The following is a 13,158-nucleotide window of genomic DNA, read 5'->3' as shown; positions in this document are numbered from 1 at the left end:
TGTGGGGTGTGGGTCTGAGGGGAGCTGTGGGGTGTGGGACGAGGGGAGCTGTGGGGTGTGGGACTGAGGGAAGCTGTGGGGAGTGGGTCTGAGGGGAGCTGTGGGGTGTGGGTTTAAGGGGAGCTGTGGGAGGCCATGGGGAGGAGGGCTGAGGGGACTGGCTAGTGGTAGCAGGAGGGCCGTGACAGGACTCAGGGGAGCCCAGCCTTCATGGGAAGCTTGTTAGCACCCAGGCTGGGATGCGGGTGGGTTGGCTCGCGAGGAGGGACAGGGAGACCCCTTCTCGTAGAGGCCTGCCGATAAGGGGTCAGAGCTGGTTTGGGGTCAGAGCTGCCTGCTGTTGGTGTGGGCAGTGGTGCCCCACAGCTTCAGAAGGACACCATGGGCAAGGCAGGGCAGGGTGAGGCGAGCTCGTGGTCCGATGCCGTGCCAGGAGTTCTTGTTTCCTGTAACTGCCTCCTTTGCAGGTATCGCAACGGTGCCAGGCCTGGCCTTTGCAAAGCAGTGGTTGCTGTCGGCGTGGCTAGAGACCTCCTGTCCTCTTTGACTCCTGCTCCCTTTTCCTCGCACAGCTCAGAAAGCTGCCTGTTCATACTCTTTCCTATGTATGACCAACCTCTTTCTGCTCGGCTGTGACGATGCTGGTTTAACCTGAAACATAGAATACATGCAGGGTATTGTGAAAGTGTTACTGAATGTAAGTGCTTCCAGTGCCAGTGCTGGCTTTAGGAAGGCTCTGTGTGTGTGGATGGGTGTCGGTGTGTGAGATCAAAATGGGGTGAGGTGTTGAGGTCTGTTTTGGGTCCTGATATGAGTTTGTTCTGTGACTCAAGGCAAACAGTTCAGGTTTCCTCAGTCATCATATGAATAATTAGAAGGGATTTTTGAGTCTGCAAAATGTGTTAACTTGCTGGTACTGAGAAAGAATGAAGTCAACTCTGTCTAAAAAGAGAAAATAAGTGTCCTTTAACAGTATAAAGCAGAAATCATAACTCCTATTTTAAATTTCATCTTGAAAACTGATAAAAAGACATGTATGTAGCTTCATTATTGACTTAAGTAGAGGATCTGGATTTCATTCTATCCTGCTAGCAGGTTTATTCTGAATGCTGCATAAATTTGAGCCTATTTCTTTTCAATGGCTTTTGTGAGTGTCTGAGGTTGGTGAGTTAAGCCACCTGTGCATATCAGTTGTGGAGAGTTTTCAAAGATGTGGGACAGTAGACTGTTGATTTACAGCTCCTATGAGAAAACTAGTGAATAAAGTGACAGACCTCTGGTTCACCTTGGCTTATGGAATATAGCAGGTGTGGCAAAGCACAGGCTTGTAAAAAAAAAAAAAAATTCAGGTGAGCTAGACTTCATGCAGCTATTCAAATGTTATATGCCAAGTCTGAGTCAAGTTCCTTTTTTTTTCTTCTTAGTTACACACTTAGTTTACAGCTCTGTAAATATGCACATGACCATTTATCACATGGAAAAGGAAATGTCCTTTATAAGTTACCTTATTGTATTGTCCTCAAAATGTTTACTACACAGGGAGAATTTAAGGTATAGGGAATATATAATAGATGTAATCTCTTAGCCTGCTTGATTTAATATCACCTTTAACCGGTTCTATTTGATTCGGGTCTTGTTACCAACGAGACAGAGATAAATTTTAAGCATCAAAGATCTTTTTGCTAACCCAGTTTGGCAACACACTCACTCATGTCCATGTTCAGTCCTCAAAGGTGTGAGTAATCTCTTGTTTACCCCTATGCGTGTGCTTTGAAACCTATTCATGGCAATATGAGCTCAGCCTAATACAATCTGGCCAGTTTGACACATCATGAAGGCAGCATACTTGACCAACTCTGGACTTCTGAAATGTGCTAGCCAACACGTATAACCCATTTAATACAAGTCTTGGCTCCACTTACAGCATATGCCTATAAGAAATGGGTTAGTTATGTGTATACTCACATTAGCAGAAGAAAAACTGGGAATTACCACGATGTTTGCCTTTCATCACCTTAATCTCTTCCTGTATTGTATTTCACCCTCACATTTTCTATTTAGACTGCAGTACTTGTAAGCACTAGACTATACTAAATTTTCCCAAATGCTGTACAGATTTACTGCTGCAGTACAGTTGAGCAGTTGCAGCTTGAAAACCATTATATAAATGTTTGTGCTACTGGAATTTACTGAATGACAGGAAGTAAAGGATAGTCAGCTACAAAATATTCTCAGTGTTTGGCTAAGTTTAATAAAAGACTAAGTTTCCAAGCTGGAAACTCTTATCTTTCTGTTGGTAGTGTAGGGGAAGGAAAAACTGGTGGAAAAAATACAGAAAGTTATTCAGATGAAAAAAAGATGTTGCAGATGAATAGTTCAAGTACTTGTGTTAAGCACTTTCTTAAGAAAAAAGAGGGCATTTTCAGTGCTTATAGCCAAGACTGCTGAAATTGAATATTGAAAGAAAAACATTTTTTTCCATATTTTTTCCACCAATTTTTCTCCATTTTATGCATGTAGCAAAGATCTCTGTGATCAGGTTTGCTAAGTAGTTTTTTAATCAATCATTTACTATCATTTGATGCTTCTTTATGTAGTTGAGAAGAAGAAAAAATGAAAATACGGTTCATGAAACTACAAAAAACTAGGTGTTGACTAATAGCTGTTTAAATTTCTTAGACTTTCAGTTTTTAGTGACCATTTAATCTGAAGAACAGGTTGTATATGGAGATTGTAAACAGAAAGGAACTTCAACCACACTGTTTCTCAAACTATCTGTGGAATGATATCCCGAGGGCTGCATGACAGGGCGATACAGAGTATTACGGTGTCAGTGTTCTCTGTTTCAATTACTAGAGCCTCCACTCTATAAAAGCTTGAAGCCTGGTTTCTCCAGCTGGACTTTCTGAGGGTGCTTAGTTTCAGAGGTAAACAAGGATGTTGAAATGATGCCAGATTTTAAAGGCAAACAAAAATATTTTCCTTGGAGCAGTTGCTTTGGTAGAATAAAAAGTCAATATTTCTGAGGCGATCAGGTATTCTAATGGAATTTCTAACCACTAAGCTGGATAGCAAACCAAACAAAGTTTTATAAAAAGACCTTGGAAGACCACAAATAAAGGGCTTTGAAGCATTCAAATCGGTAATAATTGTGTAGGTCCTGCAGTAGGTAATGCAGGCTTTCAAATGTCTATATTGACAAGTGTACTGTGCCTGATATTTTTAACAACTAAAAGCTGTTGATGTAACAGTTGAGTGGCTTGTGCAAAACAATTTTGCATTGTTCGTCCAGTTCCTGGTGGAGAAATGTCTGTCTCATGTAGAGTCAAATTCGCTGGTGAATTGACTTTAAATTTGTGTCTTTTATGCAGTGGCAGTAGCAAAGGAAAATCTGGCTGAAGGTGAGTCATCGTTATTACAGTGGGGTCCTGAATTCATGAGCCAGCCCCTTAAGAGCACAGAGCTCAGGTCAGTAAAGCAACAGATGGGTTTCTGGAAACCAGTTTCAGGGATGTTCTAACTCTTTGTAAAAAGGCATGATGATCAAAGTCTTCTATCAAACCAATATATTACTGAATGATTTTTCTGTCTGTTGTATTTCCTTACTACATCTGAAGTAGAATACAGAAACTGCTATAGCTGCATATGTCAACAGTTCATATGAAACTGAACTTAAGCGTGTATTTCAGAAGGTGAACTGATTCCGTATGCAGACATACTGATAAAAGTGCTCGGTGTACCTGCGCAGCCTTTTGTCCTTCATAAGGTAGCAGTTTATAGTAGCATGGTTCAGCCTGTCTTCTTGGGTGACCATCCAAAGCCTGGAGCAGAACAGGACAATACTGAGCAGTCCTGTTCCTCCTTCTAAAACAACTTGTTCCTCGTTTTCAAAACTGTGGGAAGTTGCAGATTCTTGGTCCTCTGAAAGTCAGAGTACTGTTGTTCACAGTCTGTCCATATTATGCAGTTCAGCGAGTGTTAACGCCACTAGCAATAACTGGGTGCAAGAACTTGGGGCTCTCATTCCTGTAGATGCAGAGAGCAGTGCCAGAGTAGCAAAGTGTCCTACACAGAGCCTTCAAAAAGACCTGAATGCTGGATAAAAATCCTGGTCTTTGCTCATGCTATTTAATGCAAGATCAGTAGTGAGTGAAATGTTGCTGTTCATGAACAGCTGAGATGAGCCACTGCTAACCTTTTATATAAAAGCTGAAATTGGAGACGTTACAAAAACATTTTAGGTGGTGTTGATTTCATCCAAGTGTTTAGTGCAGTGCGGAGTGAAAATACAGTGGTATGATTGTATTATAACTCTTCTGTAATATGTCTGTAAACAGTAAACAGTCTTTCTCCCAGAGCCCACAGCATAGATCTGATAATGTACTTGGACCGATTCAGCACGTGTTTCAAAGCTTTGGAGAAGTGTGAGCTTTCATGAAATGGGATTTTTGTAAAACAGGCATCTGGAATAGCCGTGAATATTCACGATTCTTTCAGTAATAGCTGTCAAATGCAAACTAAGGGCCCTACCCTATGAGATACTGAGAACCCTTGCTTTCTACTGGCATCTGAAAACATTGCTTACCATTTTTCACTTTTAGGTTCAGCTATTTCCAGGAACACTGAGTGCTTTGTTTTAACCATTCCATTTTCTTGCTTGTCTTATCGCTGGAAAAAGATACTGTAGAGCAAGCAACTGAAGGAACTCAATTTGTTTAGGTTATCAACAAAGATTTATAGGTTCCTTGCTTAGAACATATGAATATCTTCATGGAAAGCAAATAAAACTGAAGGACACTCTTAATTAAAGCAGTAAAATCATAACACTAGGCAACTGGAGATTACATCCTGAGAAATTCCAGTAGAAACAGATTGCTGTTTTTAAACAGCTAGAGCTATTAGCTGTTGAAGCTACGTGTGGAACTGAAGGATTTGGCATTTCTTGAAGTCTCCAGTACTGAATGTTTAGAAGATACACACATTATGGAATCTAATAAAGGGACACTCAAGTATAATTCTTGCTGTATTGGGAGTCTTGTTAGATAAGGTACTCTTGCTTTATGCCTTTAATTATTAATCTGTGAGAAGATGTGAGGTATGCTATTTAGGGGTCTGACATCTTTCTCACTTTTCCTTTTGTTCACCCTTCTCTTCTGCTCTGGAGGCAAGGGATAACAGACTATAGTAATCCAAGAATTTCTTCACAAGCCAGTCTTGTGAAGGCTTGGCTTATTAAAATAAATCAAAGCTGGGAATGGCAATTTATGTTAGGGTTACACGGTGAACAGACATAGCTTCAGTGGTCTAATTTTAACATACTATTTCAAGTCTGTCAGGGCCTTTCCTGTATTTGCTGTCCCTTGGACAAAATCGAGAAGTGAGCCCTGTGTATCTCTGTAGAGTGCACAGTAATTCTGTAGGTTCTAAGTGAGAGTTTTGATGTCTGTGTGTAGGCTCCTAAGTTTAGGTGAATTCCAACCTTGCTGTCTAAAAGACATCTCTTTTACGGAGCCCAGATGACTGAGCTACAGAGACCAATACCTGCAGAATGTGCTTCGTCTCTTTCTAACATAATTCCTCCCACCTATTTTATCACATATTTGAGATATTTGTCACTCTCCATTGACTAGGACGTAGAAGGAATCAATTATTAGCTTAATCTAGATGCTGAAGTTTTAGAAAAGCAAACTTAGTATAACCAAATTTTCTAAGAATAAGACTTGTTGAGATTTTACTGGTAGACAGCATCTTGGTCTTATGTATACCAACTGAAAGTTATGATCAAAATCGTGTTAATTTTGGCATTTCTTGCTTTAAAATAATTAAAGTTAGGATAAAAAAGGAAATTTTGTCATAAAGTAAAAACTAACCTTGAAAATCATGACATTTGTTGTTCATATCCTCTGTCATTATATACATGTTGCTGCTTATGGTTTATATGATCATTTATCAAAGCAAGTAACCAGTGTTCTCAAATCATATGGCTCACATGAGTACAGCTGGTGCATACAATGACGAGAACTAATACAGAAAAGTTTTGCTATTATTAAGCATCACAGTAATTTCACACCTTCTAGATTTGGGACCAGAGGAATTTGGGGAGTTGGTGAAATTAGCGATCTCTCTTTCTCACAGTCGTCCATTCTTGTGGCTGTAGGGCTGGGACTGTTGCTTGGAGGGCTTCAATTTTCAAAGGAGAATGGAGTGCAAAGTGGTGCTGAGATCTTTTCTGCTTTTCTACTCTACAGAGTGCAGAATCTCTTACCTCATACAACCTCCTTTCTCTTTCAGTTATTTGCTGGAGACATGGAGGAGGGTTTTTCCCTAGGGAACAGGGATGGAGCAGCTCAGGCACAGAGTAGGCCACAAGACTAGTGTCACACAAGTCACAATGTGGGCATCTCAGTGTTTGTCTCATTTGACATCACGTATCTTTTGAGTTGTGTCTCTAAAACTATTTCTGTCTTCTCTGAAGATAAAATGTTCGGGTTATAAACCAGCAGTGGAGTTTATAGAATGTAATTTGAAATCCCTCTGCTTTTCACCTGCATGAGCTTTGAAATGTGATCGAGCTTGCCCTGAGGCTTCATCACTAGACATAGAAGTGAAGTCTGGATCTTTGAGCTGAATGACGCTTTCTTTGCTCTTGGAAGCGAGGCAGAGGAAAGGAGAACTTATATAACTCATTTTTCTGACTGACAAGATCTAGATAAACTATATTTAATTATTTTATAATACTAATACTAATATAATACTAATACTAATTACTATATAATACTATTATAATACTAATACAGAGGATTGATGATAATTTCTTGACCCAGGTGGTGGAGAAGCCAACAAGGACAGGTGTGCTGCTAGACCTTGTACTAACAAACAAAGAAGGCCTAGTTGGAGATGTAAGGTTGGGGGCAGCCTTGGCTGCAGTGACCATGAGGTGGTGGAGTTCAGGATCCTACGAGGAGGGAGCAGGGCAACGAGTAGGATTGCAACCCTGGACTTCAGGAGAGCTAACTTTGGCTTCTTCAGGGACCTACTTAGGGGAATCTCATGGGGTAGGGCCCTAGAAGGAAGAGGGTCCAAGAAAGCTGGTTAATATTCAACCCTGTGAACACCTCCTCCACACTCAAGATCAGTACATCCCTCTGAGGAAGAAGTTGAGCAAAGCGGGCAGGAGACCTGCATGGATGAGCAAGGAACTCCTGGCAAAGCTCCAGCAGAAGAAGGAAGTGTACAGAATGTGGAAAAGGGGACAGGCCACTTGGGAGGAATACAGGGACGTTGTCAGAGTGTGCAGGGATGCGACAAGGAAGGCTAAGGCCCAGTTGGAATTAAATCTGGCAAGGGATGTCAAGGACAACAAGAAGGGGTTCTTCAAATACATCAGTAGCAAAAGGAAGACTAGGGAAAATGTTGGCCCGCTGCTGAATGGGGCGGGTGTCCTGGTGACAAAGGATATAGAGAAGGCAGAGTTATTGAATGCTGCCTTTGCTTTAGTCTTCACTGCTAAGGCCAGTCCTCAGGAATTCCAGACCATGGGGACAAGAGAGGAAGTCTGGAGAAAGGAAGACTCTCCCTTGGTGGAGGAGGATCAGGTTAGAGATCATTTGTCCAAACCTGACATCCACAAATCCATGGGCCCGGATGGGATGCACCCACGAGTGCTGAGGGAGCTGGCGGATGTTATCGCTAGGCCACTCTCCATCATCTTGGAAAGCTCATGGAGATCAGGAGAGGTGCCTGAGGACTGGAAGAAAGCCAATGTCACCCCAGTCTTCCAAAAAGGGCAAGAAGGAGGAGCCAGGAAACTACAGGCCTGTCAGCCTCACCTCCATCCCCAGAAAGGTGATGGAACAGCTCCTCCTGAAGGTCATCACTAAGCATCTGGAGGACAAGAAGGTGATCAGGAGTAGTCAGCATGGATTCACCAAAGGGAAATGATGCTTGACCAATCTGATAGCCTTCTAGGATGGGATGACTGGCTGGCTAGATGAGGGGAGAGCAGTGGGTGTTGTCTCCCTGGACTTCAGCAAGGCTTTGGACACTGTCTCCCATCACATCCTTGTAGGTAAACTCAGGAAGTGTGGGTTGGATGAGTGGACAGTGAGGTGGATTGAGAACTGGCTGGATGGCTGAGCTCAGAGGGTTGTGGTGAATGCTGCAGAGTCAAGTTGGAGGCCTGTGGCTAGTGGTGTCCCCCAGGGGTCAGTGCTGGCTCCAGTCTTGTTCAAAGTATTCATCAGTGACCTGGAGGAAGGGACAGAGTGCACCCTCAGCAAGTTTGCTGATGAGACTGGCTGACACCAGAAGACTGTGCTGCCGTTCAGAGGGACCTGGACAGGCTGGAGAGGTGGGCGGAGAGGAACCTCCTGAAGTTCTACAAAGGCAAGTGCAAGGTCCTGCACCTAGGGAGGAATAACCCCATGCACCAGGACAGGCCGGGGGTTGACCTGCTGGAAAGCAGCTCTGCAGAGAAGGACCTGGGAGTCCTGGTGGACAACAAGTGGAGCATGAGCCAGCAGTGTGCCCTTGTGGCCAAGAAGGCCAATGGTCTCCTGGGGTGCATTAGGCAGAGTGTTGCCAGCAGGTGGAGGGAGGTGATCCTGCCCCTCTGCTCTGCCCTGGTGAGGCCTCCCCTGGAGTACTGTGTCCAGTTCTGGGCTCCCCAGGACAAGAGAGACATGGCCCTACTGGAGAGAGTCCAGCGGAGGGCTACCAAGATGATGAGGGGACTGGAGCATCTCTCCTATGAAGAAAGGCTGCAAGAGCTGGGCCTGTTCAGTCTGGAGCAGAGAAGACTGAGAGGTGATCTGATCAACGTGTACAAGTATCTGAAGGGGGAGTGTCAAGAGGATGAGGCCAGACTCTTCTCCGTGGTGCCCAGCAACAGGACAAGAGGCAACGGGCAGAAACTGAACCACAGGAAGTTCCATCTAAACCTGAGGAAAAACTTCTTTCCTGGGAGGGTGACAGAGCATTGGAACAGGTTGCCCAGGGAGGTGGTGGAGTCTCCTTCCCTGGAGATATTCAAAACCCGTCTGGATGTGATCCTGGGCAATATGCTCTAGGTGACCCTGCTTGAGCTGGGAGGTTGGACGAGATGATCTCCAGAGGTCCCTTCCAACTTAAACGATTCTGTGATTCTGTGATTCTGTAATTTGTGTAACACTTTCAGTTTTACACCTTGTTTTACCTGTGATATTTTATACCCTCCAGCAGGTGCTGCTGCATCCTGCTAATGTTTTGTGAGGAGGAAGAAAAATCCAGTCATTTGATTTAATACTATGCAATTGCACTTTGCTCTTGTTTTTGCTCTGAAGGAGTCATGAGTGGGTGTGTATTATTTTCTTCTTTAAGTGATTTGCCAGCAGAGTGACTAAGGAAAGAATTTTTACCGTGTCAGAATATTAATCCTGCCAGTGCATACAAGGTTTCAAGATCAATGGCAGTTGCTTATCAAGGCCATGCTCAGACGAATTTGAGCAGATACAGATAGAAATGCATTTGTATTTCTGCAAAATGTGAAGAAATGCAAGTATTTTCTTAAAACAGAAATATTTACTAAAAATATAAAGTTATAAAAGTTTCTAATAGGTTCCTCTGTTTTCCTTGAACTTTGTGTCTCTTTAACACAGTAGCAAGTGGTAGACTCTGTGTACTGAAAAACAAAAGCACAATAAAGCTTGTAGATCTATGGGCTGAGACAGCTTTTCTGGGGCAGCACTTTCCAAGCTCTCAAATGTACATGGGGAAAGAGTGCTTCCACCTCCAAAATCCTGAAAGTTATTATTAAGCTGCCTTGCTGGCAGCTTTGAGGAGCTGTCTTTTTCCTTTGTTGTTTGTCTTTCTCTGAGTTGCAACTTGAATTAGGGAGGCGAATGGTAGATTAAAACGATCTGATCTAAAATTCAGTTAGAAAAGTAGAAGAGGCTGGAGGTATAATCCTACCTGCTCTTGGATCTGTAAGCTTTAAGTCAGTGGTTGGAGAGTCCCCTGTTAAGTAGACGATTCATATGAGAGAGGATCTCCTTTTTGCCATAAAGTCTCGCTCTCTCAGGCCATGGAGAGGTGTGCCTACTGTATGTGAGGCTCTAAGTGGCAAAAGCTCTTTTAATGCTTATTGCTTGCCATACTATTATGCAGGAGCTCCCAAAGTGCTGCTCTGTGCAATTGTTTGCTTTGGATTTCTCTGCCTTATGCTGCATAGTTTCACTACATCCATTATCTTGAGTTTCACTTTATCCGTTATCTGGGACTTTCATATTCTCAGAGAAGGGAACTGGATTTGTCCAGGAAAGTGTTCTCGGGCCTCCAGCTTTCTCTTGGGAACTGTGCAGAAAGGGAATCCCATAAAAACCCAGTTTAGACAACAGTCAGAGTTTTTTAACAGAATTTTGTCCCTCTTACTACTAAATCTGTTTTCACTTAATCACAAAAATCTTTCGATCAGAATTTTACTTTTGTGGTTATCTTTGTGTTTTATGTGAAGCAGTGGCTTGTGGAGATAAATAATTGTTCAGGAAGCTTGTATTTTAAAAATTAAGTCTGTAAGTTTGGATAATGCAGCAAACATCATGTCAGTGGTATTTAGGCTCATGATTTTAAGTCAGTTTTATCATTAGCCTAATAGTAGATTTTGATGAAAGTTGGTAATTCAGGTCACATGCTATACCTTCAAAATCTTACTTAGCATTTCCATTTTAAGAATTGTGCCTGGATTACATAAGGAAACTGTGAAGAGTAAATGTTCTTTCATCTGTTTGCTGATATATCATCTGTGTTAGGCAAGATTATGTGGGTAATAATACTTGAAATTAGGCCTCAGCTATATATCCTTGAAGTCCTTTTTTACGGAGTTAGTCCTGGAAATTATAAGCATATTAAATGAGTCCTCATCTCAACATGATGGGTCAGGAGGAAAAAAAAAAGTCCTTTTGGCTCAAAAATGAGAGCTTAGGCCTAGTTAAAATCTAAGAATTTCAGTATAATTGCATAAACCAGGGGTAGAAAGCCTATAGATAAAAAGTCTTTAGTCAGTAAGATTTGAAGTTCTCATATTTTGCTAAATTCAGATCTAGATCTTTTATGAGTTTCGGCTCCTTTGATTTCAGTGGTTCTGGAGTGTGTATTTGTCTTTTTAGACGGCAGTTTATCTTATCCCAAATCTTGTGGTATTTGTCTACTTCAGATTCTTTGCAGATTCCTATCTCTCTCTCTATTCCTTAGTGAAAAGGTATTATATAAACAAGATGGCTAACCCTTAGATTTCTAAAGTGGAATCAGCCCACCTTTGGAAACTTGGGTATACCTCTTATAATATACAGATAGATAACCTATACTTGAGTATAAGTAGTGGATACATTACATTGCAAGTATATGTAAACACTTATTCAGTGCTATTTTTTCCTAGATTCCAAGGCATCTCACAAGACTTTTTACAGTTTTGGCATACTTTACAGATGGAAGGATGAAGGCATTAAGGGTGAAGTGAGTGATTCAAGGTCATGAAATGAACCAGTTGCAATACAGGAAAGACTGCAAGTTTGATACCTTCTTCTCGTGGATATACCACTTATAAATTTTTTTATTTGTATTTTTTATAAATGACCATTCATTATTTTGTAAGGAACCACTGAAACATTGCAGGCTGTTTGTCTTGTTGATGCAGTTTTGCCTTCCTTTTCCTTGAAGTTAGGCTTTTGTGTGTTGTAATGATGAATATGATGAATTCTACATTTTCACCTCTTTATACAAAATGTACTCAAAATTTCCGGCACAACTGCTTTTAACTTCCTGTGAAAGAATATTTTTTATTGTACCTTTCTAGTATTGATAGGTGCTTCAGCCATTTTTCACTGTGCTTGGCCAGGATATATCTGGAAGAACAAAAAGTGATTACAGATCCTAAGATACAGTTTCCAGAAGTCTGATCAAGAAAGGGGTTAAAAGTGAGGCAACCTTATCTCTTACTTCAGCGGAAGTATAGTTGTTGATTTGAAGCTCTCTGTAAATGATTGTTGGAGATCTGTCATGTGTAGCAGTGCATTGAAAAAGCATACCACAAACTCTGCTCCCTTCTCAAGAGTGTTTACCTGTCAACAACTCACTTTAATTGTAGTCTTTTAAGGTATCAGAAGGCAGGCAAAACTTACCAGCCAGCAATCATGGAAAATAAAGACTTTACAAATGTTTATCAAAATGTTAACAACACCAATATTTATGAGATTCCGGAGTTTGAGGAGGGTAAAGGGAATCATCTTTATGAACATGTCCATGAAGATCTGGCATCTCCTTCTTCCACGACTACCATACCAGAGAGCATGGACTTTGTTCAAGAGAGCCCAGAAGACAGCTGCAGTAATTCTGTGACCTCTCAGCATGGGCTCGATGGGGAGGATGGTTCTTCGTTATCTCACCGTGGTGCTGAAGAAGACTGCCAGTACCAGGAGGAGATGGATCTGATGAGCCCAAGTCAGGAAGATAAACATGTAGAGGGCATGATGTTTGAGAATGGCATGCTTTCTCCTACAGGTGTCCATGTGACCTCTCAGTACGGGGTCGATAAGGAGGATGATTCTTCTTCATCTCACCATGGTGCTGAAGAAGACCACCAATGCCAGGAGGACATGGATCTGGTGAGCCCAAGTCAGGAAGATAAATATGTAGAGGGCGTGATGTTTGAGAATAGCGTGCTTTCTCCTACCGGTTTCCAGCTGTGTCAGAGCCGGAGCACTTCTTCCAGCTCTCCAACTTCCATCGAGTTCCCCCTTAACAATAACTTAGGAGAAACGGACAACTTTCAGGAGGTCTATGATATACACATGTTTGTAAAGGTAAGAGCTTGTGTGCTTCTATGAATACAGTAGATATAAGCCTCACCTCAATCCATGAGTTGTCCAGATTGGTGAAATACAGCTACCTGCTGTGGAGCTTTGTTCCCAACCCTGCTGCCTGCGTGCTGCGGTAGACTAAGCCAGTCACTTATCTCTTGCATGCCTTAAGGCACAGAGAGAGAAGACCGTGTAGTGTGGAGATGCCTGGGATTTCTTTAACTCAACTAGAAGTATACTGAAAGTATTCTAATTGGCACTGCAACTCATTTATTTTGTAAAATCGCCTTGCTGCTACAGCTAGACTACTTCTGCTACCTGAACTGGT

General features: G+C 42.0%; 1 protein-coding gene across 2 annotated transcripts in view; it reads left to right on the top strand.

Moving 5' to 3' along the window:
• The first annotated feature begins 209 nt into the window (after positions 1 to 209).
• CLIC5 (chloride intracellular channel 5) overlaps positions 210 to 13,158 on the top strand; it is a 95,203-nt gene continuing 82,254 nt past the window's right edge. The window contains exons 1-3 of one of the 2 annotated variants that reach the window (XM_009667970.2): positions 210 to 467; positions 3,372 to 3,468; positions 11,411 to 12,833. In XM_009667970.2, the coding sequence (XP_009666265.2) occupies positions 12,165 to 12,833 (669 nt within the window). In that variant the 5' untranslated portion in view covers positions 210 to 467; positions 3,372 to 3,468; positions 11,411 to 12,164. Of the gene's footprint in view, positions 468 to 3,371; positions 3,469 to 11,373; positions 12,834 to 13,158 lie in introns of those variants that run through there. The other variant, XM_068936991.1, reaches the window with a different exon arrangement.

Source organism: Struthio camelus, chromosome 3 (assembly GCF_040807025.1).
Source record: "Struthio camelus isolate bStrCam1 chromosome 3, bStrCam1.hap1, whole genome shotgun sequence".
NCBI lineage: Eukaryota > Metazoa > Chordata > Aves > Struthioniformes > Struthionidae > Struthio > Struthio camelus.
This window is presented reverse-complemented; position numbering and strand designations above follow the sequence as displayed.